The following is a 14,065-nucleotide window of genomic DNA, read 5'->3' as shown; positions in this document are numbered from 1 at the left end:
CACTGGTTTGCCAGTGAGTTTCTTTAATTATTCTTTGGGATCACTAGGGTCAAAATCAGCAATTTTAAAAGCTTTGCAGAAGCATCTGAAAGTGTAAACTTCCAGCTTATTCCACAGAGACTCCCACTTTGCCTGCTGGCAGACAACATCTCTGTCCTTACAGGCAAGGGCAGTGACGTAGGTCCTGTCTAATGAAACAAGGTGAGAAATATCAGCCTTCTGGGAGGGACATTCACAGACTACAGGTCTGGGGTGATCTCTAAAGGATCCTTGGTCTCTATCCCACCACCACGGATATGTGGGGATGGGAGGCTGATATGCATCTAATCCATTCATGACAGCTAAGTGGAGAAAATACCACCTTTACCAAGCAGGTGCCACTCTTCCAGACACAAGGATCCCAGTTTGGGTAGCAGCATGCTCCAAAGAGCTCTCAGGTAACACAGAACTACAAAAGGGTCAAATGTACCCCAAAGTAAAGGTTTATTTAGCTATTGGATTCAGCCAGCAATAGAAATAATAGAAAAAAAATGACATAATAACCTAACCTGAACTTGGTAATTGAAGGACTTCTGTTTCTTGTCTGGTTACAGGAGAATAAAGAAGACTGTAAATCTAGTCTACTTTTCATAATACTTGCTTCAATCAAAAAATATGAGAAATTACTTTTATCTTCAGACTCTGTACCTGATTTCAAACCTTTGTTCTGTATAAATCCTTCTACATCATCTAGCATGTAAGGGGTTTCCTGCAACTGCTAAAAAAGTAGGCACAACAGGACAGAAGGTGTATACCCTGCCAGACACACACCCCTGAGCCTACTGCTGCTAACAGTCTCCAGCCTCCCAGCAGATCCAGCCCTAGGTTGTATCCTACAGTTAAAATCACAAACCTGCACTGCTGACAACACTGTCTGCTGTTAAGGAAATTATCACCATGCCATAAAGTTTCAGCATTTTGACGACACTGCAGGTTAGAAGCAGGAACTGAAACTGAGCTGCAGAGGACAAAACCTCAGAAATATCTATGATCCTTGGCAAATGTGGGGGGAAAAAATATTTAAAAATCTGAGAAAAGGGAATAGATTTATGTTTCCATGCAATTATAGGAATGCTGCTCTTTGACACTGCTTTTCTTCAAACTAGTAGCATTTGAAAGCTGCCAGCAAAGGGTACAGCACCTACCAGCTGCCCAAAATAAGCCAGGCTTTTCAATGATAAAAATGCATCAAACACATTAGCTAAACATGTAAGTTCATGGCTATCAGGACAGCAGTGGGAGGAGAGTAGAAGGATTTATGTATAATGCTGAGAGAAACTTGAAGCATTTTGAAAACGAGATAGATAAACAAATTTCCAAACTGGGCATTACTTTAAATACAGATGATTTAACACCTACTGTGATGTACAGGACCTAATGCTCAAGGGCAAGGCTCAGGTTGTTAAAAATTCTAAATTATAGAATCTGCATTGACAAAAATGGAAGGAGCAAATTCCTAAGATGCACCAATTTTGCTTTAACAAATTAGCAGAAGAAAAAAAAAGGAAAAAAAAATCCACCCCAAAACTAACAGCTTCTTGAGAGGTGGTTAAGGGAGAGAGCTGCTTGCTTGGCAAATCACAGTTCTGACACTGAAATATATCAACTTGTCAGTTTTGACAAGAATCATTACTTAATTTTCCTAATTACAACTTTCAGCAGATTACAGTCAGACTCGTCATTGATTCAACCCTACACAGATAAATGCTGAATAGGCCTAGGAGGGAGAGTCATCCATCAGAAGTGACAAATCACCTCCTCCCTCCCTTTCTGTATGCAAACCCTCCCATCTGAACTGTGCATCGCCCAAGTTAGAAAGACATATTTGGAGACAGACTGTTGGTATTTCTTAAATTTACTAAATGCTACAAAATACAGGTATTCAACAAGGTTTGAAATCAATTTTGAAGCAGTTAAAGGGACTGCCTGCATTTCCTGAAACTAAACCCAGACAGCTTATTAAATAAATTAATCTACCATAAAGACTGAGATTTGCATGTTGACTTAGAGTTTGCAGATTCTCTCCCAGTTAAGTTAAGTGAGCTTCAAAGCTCTACTATTGAAAAGCTGCAAATAAACTAGAGATTACCTCATAATGAAAAATGGCAGTCTACTGCTTCAACATGCAACCTATGGCATCTGTGTCATTTGCAGCAGTAGCTTTTAAACATCTACTCTCTTACAGAGAAAACATTGTATCTGAGCTTGGCTAATCAAAAGCAACTCTTTTTAGAGGAAATCAGGTCATGAACTTTGTTTGGCTAGATGAAGTCCTTTGGCCTGCATCTGGAGTGGATGGGAGAGAAGCACTTGTTTCTTTTCCCTAGGTCAGGAGTTTTTCCCTCTCCCTGTTGCAGTTGCTAGGCAGCCTGCAAAACGTCAGGATGTGAAACCTCACATTTCTTTATGCATTGTGTATTCTGATGAAGCACAGCAAGTGAAAACAAGAGAGTTTCAAAAAGAAAATAGAGAGTCCTAAAAAGATCACTCTCTCCCATCCACAGCACCATGATGATGCAACAATTGCAGATATCTGCACATGGACTCTAAAGAGTGGACACAGAGAAGCCAGGACAATGCTCAGATATCCCAAAGCAAGGGGGGAACATGTGATTGGTTTTAATCACATAATAAACTCACTGCTCAGGGACCTCCTAAAAGACTTTTTCTCCCTCCCACAATCCCTTTTCCTAAAGGGGACCTCAATGAATGAGAAACAGCAGCCTTTTGGAAGGGCAATCCTACTCTTGCTGTTCCACTCCCTGTGTCATCAGCTTTCGTGATGGTCAGAGAGAGACAGCTGTGTCTGGATTTACAAAAAGCAAACACACCCATACTGTAGCCCATAGGATACAGCAGAAAATAGTTAGGCTATGCAGGAATCCAGCAACCTGCCCAAAATGGGCCCAGACTAATTTCTCTGTGAGGGAACAAAATGTTATTGTAGTTAGGCTGCCTGTGCTACATTCCCAATATCCCTTTGGGAAACAATATGCCCAAAAGTGTTAATGGAAGGAGACAGAAAATTTCTTCAATGCTTTCCAAATATGCTGCAATGAGGTTCTTCCCCCTCATACCAGGCAGCTGAATTCACCAGAGCTGTCTTTAAAAGCAGCATACAGGAAGCCATTGTCAGGAACAAGAATCTGACTTTCAAATTCAGGTATATGCATGTGGAGTTCTCAATTCCCAGCAACCACTAACACGGTATGAATTATTGCTTTACTAGAAACACATTATAACCCCAAAAGGAATTTTCCATTTCAAGTTTCTGAAAGATGAGAGAGAAAACAAGTTCTGTTCTTAAGAGGATAAACTAAATGACAATCACAGTTGAAGAAATGGAGAAGGACCTGTAATTATTCCTACCTTGCCATTGCTATGCCAACAACACAACCTCCAACTATAGACCAAAATCCAATCCAGCCTGCATCCACCTGACAGGGAAAAAAAAACAAAACAGAACATAGAGAAATGTGTTAAAGCTCAGAAAATAAGATGGTGTTACTTTCAAAACAAGTGTTGGGCAGGAGCTCCGAACTGCTAACAAGAGCTCTCTACAATATTCTGAAGTGCAAGGCTTTTTCTGGGAAAGGAAATAAATTCACCACAAGAAAGTAAGACTAAGTAGTCTATGCCCTAAATGTGACCTCTCTTTATGGAATCTGACTAATGTCCTCTGTTTTTTTATAATACTCTATCAAAAGCTTAGAAATCATCTTCTCCCCACTTCATCTTTTCTACTATGCATACATTATTTTCTTTCACTAGAGACGCAGCAGCCAACAATACTCCCATTTTTTTACCTACTTCTTCCTTTTTGTTAAAAGGCATGTACAGTTCTGAAAACACTCACCACTGATGGAGAATCAGCAGGGAGAGTTTTGACACTTTGGGATGCCAAAGCTACAGTTCATTTTGTTTAAAATTTCAGGGAGTAAAGTGGTCCATATGTATTAACAGCATGTTAAACATAAAAATCTGATAAAATTGCATGCTAGTACAAAATAAAAACATGCCACTTACAAAATAGCTGCTGATTATCAGTCAGGAGATACTTACCTGGCTTACATGAATGGGTGTTAATATCAAATCCAAAACACCAGACCAGCCAGAGAAAACACCCAGTGGTATGGCATAGGCCAAAGCAATCATCAAGAATCGGAAATTGCTGTGAAGATAAAACGTTGCCATTAGCCTCAGCTTATACTAAAAATTGCACCAAGATTAGCCAGGAGAGTAAATCACAGCCTAGAATCTATACTCTGCCCATCAAGAAAAACAGCAAAGGTCTGAAGGAGGAGTGAGCCAGGGAAAACAAGAAAGGTATCCAGCCATGCCATTGAATTCCTAGTGGCTGATATGTTACCACCTTAGCACTGATAATAGAAAAAGCCAGTCTCTCCACATTGTTCAAAGATTTTTGTAACATGCTGGGCTCATATGTTTCTCAGTTCTGCAAGCAATTCTTCCATGCATTGGCATGGGCAACCTACTTAGCCTAAGTGTATGTTAGGAATAATAAGCACTAATTTAAAAGATTAAAAGCTTATTTCAAAAATAAAATCAGAGATTCATCCCTCTTGAACTGCACTTAAAAGATCAAAAAAACCCCAAGCCTGTTTTAATTCTCTTTATTTTGGTGAAACGCAAGGAAAGCTCTGGAAATGAGGCAGATACAGTTGCAAGAGTGGAAAATTTTGACAATTTGAACTGGCAAAAACAAGAGACAGCTATAATACTCTACTCTAAATAGTCAACATATTTGCTTCCCCCCCCCTCATGATTCAACCTTTAGTATTCAGTGAAGGTGAAACAGTCAAAGCTGTATCATCATCTTCAATGTATAGAGCTAAACAGGAATTTAACCAACAATTTCCCCCATTCACCATAACTGAAAGCAAATGTGAAGTCCTTGCTAAGACAAATCCAAGTTTTCCTCAAAAATGTCTCAAATGGGAAAGAAAATATACTTTGGAATCTGAAACAGTGATATTTTAAACTGAAGAGATTTTACAGTGATTCCAAGGTCAGTTATCCCATGGGGTATCTGTGTAACCCGAAACAAGGCTCCCTCTGGTCAAAACAATTTACATAAAATTGATCCTGATCAGTACCAGTTCCTTGGCAAGCAGTGGCAATTTGATAGCACACAGTTACAAAAGCCAAGAGGGAGAGAGAGATTCAATTACACTCCAAACCATTTGTAAGTTTGCAGCTTACGCTGTTTTACTCCCTTAGATGCTCCACACACAACACAAGCAGCCAGTGCTTTTTGCACTGTTCTTTTTCACACATCCTCTTCTTGAATAACACATTCCCATCCCATGAACATATCCTCCGCTTTCAATATCATTTGTGTCAGATTTATCTTTCAATGCAAAGAAAAACAACACTCAAACTTTCAGCTCTTCTATACATTGGTTATATTTCTTTGAATGCTGTCTTCCTGTCTTCCTGACAACTCTTCTCCTTTTTTAAGAATGCCACACTCTTATCCTAGTCTATCTTGTATCACCTTGGTATTTGATGCTATTTAATACTATCCATGTGAAAGCCATTTCAACATTTGTCAAATAAAATAAAAGGGAATTTTGCATGGATCTTATGGAGCCATATTGTGGATTGCTAAGAGGAAACAAGTCTGAATGCAGTGTTCTGAAATAACACTTGGCTGAATATTAAAAATCTTTGGCTATCTGGACCTCAACTTCATTACTGAGCTACTTTTGAGGGAGAACTTTGTCCTTTACTTGAGCAGTGTTTTCTGTGGTGTATTTGTTTTCTGTCACTCAAGCAATCAGACAGCCTGAGATGTGGGATAGCTGCTCTGTGCCACATCCAACCCCGAGCACCAATCCTACAGTAACAGCTCTGCATGATGACAATCTCCAGGGACAGAGCCTGCTCCCCTGCCTGGTCTCCACAACAAGGAAGGTGACCAGGAGAAAGGGAGCGTGGCAGTGACAGAGATACTGATCACCAGGTGTCATTCTGCCCCCTTGCCCAGCAATACCTCGTGCTGCCTAAAGTCATTCCAAACACACATCTTCAGTAGCAGCTCCACTTTTCATGGCTCCAGTCACTTGTGCACAGCTTTTGCAATTTTGCAATTGCTCCACTGAAAGTAGAAAAATGTGCTGTCTGTCACACCATCAGCTGTTGAACCCACACTGTTTTCCATCCTATCAGCAATGACAGGATATCAGAATTAGCCTCCCTGTTAAACCATTCTGCTGGGATATGAATTGATTTTTTATTCTGGTTTTTTCAGAAACCGAACGCCACTAGAATCCGTAAGACAGGCTGGTTCAGAGGGGAGCCCCATCAAAGTCAGTCATCTTTTTCAGAGTAACTTTGACAGTGCCTATTAACATCAGGCACATTCTGAGCAGCTTCCATTACTGGATGGTGTTGTTGATGAAAGTGTCATTAAAGCAATAATGATGCATAAAACCCCTGATACAAAATTTCAAAATTGCTTACACAGTCCCTAGAAAACATAAAAGCCATGTAACTGGCTAAAAGTATCTTATTACTTCAAATCAAAAATCACAACACTTTTTTTAATGCAGGTTTTAAGACTTATCAACCATTTACTTGTATTAGATATTTTTTTCATTGAAGTTTGTGGAATATCCTGAACTGGGGAAATAAAAACAAGTCATATTTGCTTCACCCAAGAAACTGAGACAGGGCACCACACATTTTCTAATGGAAATTCAAACTACACTTGTCACAGTGTGTGATAGACTGTTAAAAGATTTGGGCTTAGCTCCCAAACCATGACCAATCTGTTGTCTCCCACTGCAGACTGAGAGAGTTGGTATCAGGAGATAATGAGACATCAACTAATTGTAACAATCTGTCAGAAGGAAGAACCCTCCAAATCAGAAGGAAGACTCAAGTTCCTAAGAAAGTCCCCCAAAAAGGGCCCACAGGGGATGGCTGACCTCTGCTGATGGTGTAATAACTCTGCAAGAAGCAGCTCACGTAGAAGACTGCCAAAGGACCTGAAGGCACGAAGGAGTGTGGGAGTTGCAAGGATGTGATAGATCCCCTTGGTGTCCAAGGAGAAAAGGTCAGTGACTTCAATATTGCTTTATTTTGAAGTAATAAAACTGTAGCTTGGTGGAGAAGACAGAGAAATGATGAACATCTCAATTCTCATGCTTGTATCTGGTGCATTGCTGGGTCAGCCCACCAGCTCACACACATCCTGAATGCCTTACACACAGTTCTCACACCAAAGGGTAATTCTACAATAAAAGGAAATCATGATTTCCTGGTAATCATCTGCTGGTTACCTTCAGTCTACACCACCAAGTCTAAAGAAAGGATCTCTAAGCCAAGCTGAAGCCTAGATTAGGCAGGCAACAGAGTGTAGAATCCTAACGAACCAGATGATGGATTCCTCCTGAAGCATGGCAGATACCATTTTCTTTTATAAAACTCCCTTGCATGACAGATTGTTACTGAACAGCTCCCCAAGATAAGTGGGCTTAATGATGAACTGTTGATTGTTTCATGTGCAGAGGAATGAAGAAGTGCCTTTGATAAAGGGCAGCATGGAAGAATGCAAGACCATAATTATCTACCTGTCCACATTTTAAAAAAGCCCTCTTTGTTCTTGGACACACTGTAAACTATAGTCATCACCGAAAAGCCCAGTTTGTTTTCTGAAGTTTCACTAGTTATTGTTAACAGTAAGCCAGCTTTGCTGTTTACATCATGACCTTACCAGTATCTCAGGTCCACTGTTTACAACACTTTAAACATGGAATCTAATGGTTATAAAACTCCCAAATGGAGCACTGTCAACTAAAATTTTATATTTCACCTGCAAAGCCAGTTGCTGTTTGGATTTCTGTTCAACAGCAACATTTTTACAACACAGCCCTCAGGCAGGGTCTAACGGCACATCAGCTTGGGTGTAGAACAGCATTATTGTGTGTGATAAGTGTCCTTAAGAGAACTGCTATTTTTTAATACCCTGAATAGGTCACTTAGCAGACTAACCACCCAGCTGTACTCACACCTCCTGAGTGCCAGCCTGCTCCAGGATGAACACACAGGATTAAGCATCCTGCCAACTATTTACTCCCCCAAACAAAAAAAAAGCCTCCAAAAACAGAACAAAACCCAGTGACAAGGGATGAGTTGTTTTCACTGCCTCTAAATACAATTATTGAAAGTACAGCCCACAATAGGCCTGCAGTAACTAAATGTCTAAAGCTGCACAATTATCGAGCTTCAAGCAACCCTTTATATGCAGATTCAGCTCCTACATCACTCAACAAACAATTACAGCAAGAGTCAGAAGCTTCCCAGTGAAGTCAGTCATACTCTGTACCAGGGGAGCAGCTCTTCTTTGCCCCAACAAGTTCCTCTGTGCAGTATCATCTACAGGGCATGGCCTTCACAATTATTCACCCTTAACATTACAGTTGCTTTAGCTGCTCCTCTCAGATCATATTTACATTACACAAGACACTGTACAAACACTGGGGGAAGTGGGACTGTGTCTTACAAAAAGAACCCAAGAGGGAGAAGCTGCAATAATGTCTCTTTCTTTATAACCTCTCTTTTTATTTAACCTAAAAATTCAAAGCAAGCTAGCTCACCTGTGAGCCTATCCAGAAACACATCTAAAGACATTTTTCCTATTCCCACTTAATATTTTAATGTACAATTAATGCGATTTAATAGATCATATAACAGTTTTAGATAATTCATTCATTGCTTCTATGGTTGAATGAAAACAGCTGGATAATCCTTCAAAAGACAAGTAAACCCCAAATTCATTCCAATGTAATAAGCACAGAAAAAAACTACTTAGAAGTTAGTTTTGCCCAGTGTTGTTCACTGTTTTCTCACTGTTCACTTTTAACAACCTTGTATAACCTGATGTAACAGAAGCATTGCATAAGAAAAGCCATGCTAACAAGATGACTAAAGCACTGCTGGTGCTGAAGGACTGGCATGAAGAGTGGAGATACACACAGTGGTTTAAAATTTAATGTCTGCTCTTTAGCAGTTAGCATCCTTTTATGTCTTGACATTAATATTTAATTTTATTTTGTTTAAAAGTACTACAAACCAACTTGTTTGCTCAATGAGAAGATTAAAGCACACTTGTTTTTATTTACTTAGGCACTGATCTGCTTTGAAGTGGAAACCCAATGAGGTCCTACCTTAAGAGTCTGCAAAAACTTCTCCTGTAGCTGAGGCGCTGGCTCGCCGCAGCCACGCTGGGGGGGAACGGAGGGCGCGAGGGGAAGTAGGCCAACGCTGCAGAAAATATCAGGGAAACCATTCCAAATTCTAAACAGGAGGGCAAAGAAAAACAAAACCAAGAACAGATGTTAGCATTGAAAGACTTATTTCACTGCAGTGCTGTTATCAGCCAGCCTCTGAGACATAAATCCCATCACAAGTGTTTGACTGCTCCTGACAACAGAATTCCGTAACTTGAAGGAGGAATTTCTTTCTCCTTCCCCAAACAAGATTTCAAATTGAGATGGAGAATCAGTGAGACTGGCAGTCCATTCCAGTGATAGGTGCTGCAGAGAAAAAGGCTCACACACAGGGAACTCAGTGAAGCAAAAGGAAAGCTTTTGCTTTTTCTCTTCAGAGAGAACTGCAATATGAGGATTTGGCCACGTTTCCTTTCGATGGAAGTAACTCAGTGCAGGTAACAGCATGCTAGAGACTTGAAACAGATGGGACTGGGGAAGCCCCAGGGCATGGAATAACAATTATTCATTGCACAAGATGATGAAGGCAAACAAAAGGTCAAGCAAGGCAGCAGTTCCAACACAAACAGTACTACATGGCAACAGAATATAAAGAGCAAAGTGCAGAAGCAGCCATGGCTCATGAATAGAAAAAGTGCAGGTAAGGGGGGGAAAAAGAAAGAATACAGCTGTTTGTGGATGCTCTGCTTGTTCAGCAGCAGGAATTCCGAATCTTTGAAAAATTTCATAGCAGAAGTTTGAACCTGAGCTTGAGAAGTGATGAGCACTTCACAGAAAACAGTAAGTCCCATGAGCAGACATTCTGAAGAGAAACAACTCTACCCAAAGTCAGTCTAATTAATTTATTTTACAGGCCTTTTACAATATATATCATGTTCTCCACAGTCCTCAATCCCAGTATTTCTCCTATTGCCTTTGAAAACAAGATTCTTTGCTGATAGAGAGAAAAATGTATAGCTGAAGTGTGTTATCTTAAAAGAACTTATGATCTTATAACAAAGGAGTGTTCACTGACAGCACAAATAAATTCCAGCAGAGCTGGATACTCAATTGCCTTAATTTTCTTTTTTTTCTTCTCTTTTTTAATAAATCAATATGAACATGGCACTTTGCCAGGTCTTCTGCTAAACTAGAAGAAAATAAATTCAGGAAACTGAAAAGTAAATAACACTCAGAGTCTAAATGGATCAGCTGGAGATGGAGAAGGGAAATGAATGCTTCTATTTGGCATATGGGAAAAAAGGCATATCGAGAGTGTGACAATGCCATTTTTCATCATCAAATACTAAAGGACTCATTTTGAATTACTTGGTGTCTCTTTTCCTGCTGTGGTATAACTGCATGTTTCAAGGGGCAAGGGCACTTAAACTAGATCTCTCTCCTCTGCTCTTCAGAAAACAGATTAATTTCTATCTTTGTGCACATTGTTTTGGACACCATGATCACTGAATAAAGACCTGGCAGTAACTGATCACCCCAGACCTAAGAAAGGGATGAGATGCTCTGTCACTACAGGATGATTCTACACAGCTCTTTAGTAAAAGCTGTTTATCTCCCCACCTCCTGCCTCTAGTTTACATACAGGTTTATAGACATATATATTACACACATTTTAATCACATATTAAAGGAAGATTTAAGATTGCAGATAGGTATAGCCAATCAAGAATGTGATCACACAATCCCATCAATTTTGTCCAAGGTACTAAAGTGCCCTTCTCATACTGCAAGGGGAAAGGCCAAGTTTTATTCTGCAGAATCACAGAAATATTTAAATCACAGAAATATTTCATAACAGGTGCCCATCTGGGGTCTCATCTATGCACTGCCTCAAGATTTCTACCAGTCAAATTACTGTAGTAGGAGCAGTACAGTAACCATTTTTTTTGTCTTTTTTTTTTTTTTTAATTACTATGTTCAGGATGCTGTCCTTGCAGTACCTTCTTGCAACTCTTTAATGTTTCCCAGTGTTATACTTTGCAAGCTAACAAATTTGCCTAGAAAGCTCTGCTCTATGCCTAAATAAAAAGTGACAAATTCACAGTGGAAACAAAAGCATCTCCCTCTGTTGAAGAATATGAGTTTTTAGTGCCATCTTAGATTTGTATACAATACTTACACCTCTACCTAAAGTTCAGGTACTGCCAAACACATCTGATTTCTTACATATTGAAATCCTACCTCAACAGGAAACCCACACCTTTGTTTCCATAATTTAAGTTACCAGAGTAGAGGAAGAGGAATACAATCTAAAATTTTTCCTGGGCAGGTAAAGAGTGAGTGAAAGTAAGCAAAATTGAGAAGGTAAGAAATAGGTCAATGCTGAGAACGAGGGAGCTGCAGCCACAAGAGAGAGGCTCTTCTTTAGAAGCTGCCAACTTCTCAAAAGTGCAGTGAATGCACTCAAACAAGGCAAAGCACATTAAATGGGGCATCTCATAAATTAGTGTGTGGAGACACAGATATGTACACATCTGTGTACTTGCTGAGGAATGCTTCACAAAAGCTGGGTACCACACCATGGTGACTTGTTATGTGAGAGATGCCTGCATCTCAGCCTAGGAAGCAGGCACCATCATGATGCTTGTGTAAAAAAAAAAAAAAAGAAAGAAAAGAAGGAAAAAAAAATAAAGAGGTTCAAGACTCCTTGATAACAAAGTATTTTTCCTTCAGACGGGCTACTCATAGCACAAAAACCTTTTCAATTCCAGAAACTCTCCTCCCCACCTTGTTCCGTGGGAATATTCCAGGGTGCATGAGGGCTCCTTACACACACACCTTTTTTTTTTTTTTTTTTACAAATAATAATTTTACATTGATATTTAGGAAAGTAGGAGGCTAAAAGCTCTGGCTGCAGTCTGGAATAATTAATTTCCTTACACAATTCAGGTAATACAATTCAATCCTGATTTGCTACACCCATATTACTTGAGCTGTGAACCAGAATATGCAGCAACACAGACGACACAGAAAGAGGCTGTGGCAATTCAGCTGAGCTCTGAGTACATGTTTGAGCTAAAGGAACAGCAATTTATTAAAACACAGAAGAGACTGGAGTTAACAGAGCAATTTCAGAATGGGTTTATAAGCAATTGCTTCATAATCATGTTTGAGCTTAAGTCCTTGGAAAATCTGCACACTGTTGGCACACTACTGATCCCAAGTCAACAATTCACATCGTTACTGTCTTTTAAGAGATCATCTAACTTTTGGAGGCTGCTTATTTAATGCTAGCTCACACAAAAGCAACATGCTCATCAGAAATGCAGAGTGCTTACCTTGTGAAACTGGCTTCCCCATAGTATCTGAAAGAACAAGTCATACCAAACCTGACCACACCGGCTGAAGAAGTGGGGAAGTGGGACATTCGGGTCCAGCTTCTTGCTCTTCTACATTCTGCAAAACCCTTATTTCTAATGTGTGAAGTCAGTTTGAGCCTAGTTTTCTGCACAGCTGTTTAAGGGGACAAATAGTACCCTACCACACCTACCAGGTATTTTTTGTCCCACAGGTGAACAGAGCTGTCTGTTCACTGTTACCCACTATGGAGCAGCTGTCCTTCCACCTCTGGACCCCATGTGGCACAAGAGAGCACAGGGAAGCAGTCAGAGGAACCTTGTGCCTCCAGCTCTCCAGGGAAACAGAGCTAAGCTGAGACAGAACAAATCCCATGAGGGATTCAAAGCAAACTCCTCTTTGACAGTTCTTAGCAATTTTAAACCACTTGGAGGTTTTCCATCATTACTGTGATTCACTGCAGGCCAGCAATGTTCACAAAGCAGCTCTCTGTCATTGTCTGAACAGCTACAGGGCTTGCAGCTCCTGAAAATACACATCCCATAGGACACAAACACCAGCACAAAGAAACTATCTCTGTTCAAAGCACGTTCAAATACTAAGTGAGAAATACAGATGCCCCACAAAACACAATTCCTAGGAAGCTGAAGAGCTGCTGGAGAATCATTGCCTGCTGGGACCAGTGATCCCAAACAGGACTACAAGGGTGTTCCCACATCCTTGCCAGCTCAGAAAGGTAGAAAGAGCCCTGCTGAGGTGTGAGGCAGGCAAGACCTGAACCTTGGTGGCAACATCCATCCCTGTTTCTGAGGAAAATGCTTAGGAAAACCTTCTGAACGAGAACAGAAGAGAAAGGGAATCTCATGCACTGCTGAAGGCAACATTTCTACTGCTACCAGACTCAAAACAGTGGTTTCAAGCACAGCACGGTATTTCCTTAGGCAGATGAATTCTTCCCTCTCCATGGAAAATCTGCAGAGGGGGAGCTAAAGCACTTCTCTAATTGCTATGGCTTTCCTCTCCTTATCTACTGCTCCTCAGGACAAAACCCGACTTGCTTTCGTTTTTCCTTCTTTCACACCAGACATTTTCATCTGCCACGAGATTTTCAGAGCCTAACACCATATTTACTTGTGAAAAAGGCTTAGCTAAACCTGAATTTCCTTGTTCCATTTGAGTCCAGTAAAAAGCAGCTTACTCAAAAATACTTGCTGAACTCATGATCCAAATTCTATTACACTTTCTTTAAAACAAACATTAAAGTGGCCCTCGCCCAACAGGAATATTAACTTGACAAATTTCCATAAGGATAACGTCCAGGAATAAATGATCACAAACAGCTAACTCAATCCACTAAACCTCCACATAAACTACACAGTATATATATGTTAGGACTTCTGGAACACTTAGAACTAACTCCTGGCTCGATTTCAGAGGATGCAATTGTAAGAGGGGAAAACCCCTATCAGATGT

At 40.2% G+C, this 14,065-nt stretch overlaps 1 protein-coding gene across 1 annotated transcript in view; it reads right to left on the bottom strand.

Annotated features, from left to right (window-relative positions):
• SLC49A4 (solute carrier family 49 member 4) overlaps positions 1-14,065 on the bottom strand; it is a 72,086-nt gene that overhangs the window by 22,630 nt on the left and 35,391 nt on the right. The window contains exons 4-6 of the mRNA XM_064719021.1: positions 9,234-9,363; positions 4,102-4,210; positions 3,409-3,476 (exon numbers count right to left, since the gene is read on the bottom strand). Coding sequence (XP_064575091.1) covers positions 3,409-3,476; positions 4,102-4,210; positions 9,234-9,363 — 307 coding nt within the window. The remainder of the gene's footprint in view (positions 1-3,408; positions 3,477-4,101; positions 4,211-9,233; positions 9,364-14,065) is intronic.

Source organism: Zonotrichia leucophrys, chromosome 7 (genome assembly GCF_028769735.1).
Source record: "Zonotrichia leucophrys gambelii isolate GWCS_2022_RI chromosome 7, RI_Zleu_2.0, whole genome shotgun sequence".
Classification (NCBI taxonomy): Eukaryota; Metazoa; Chordata; class Aves; order Passeriformes; family Passerellidae; genus Zonotrichia; species Zonotrichia leucophrys.
This window is presented reverse-complemented; position numbering and strand designations above follow the sequence as displayed.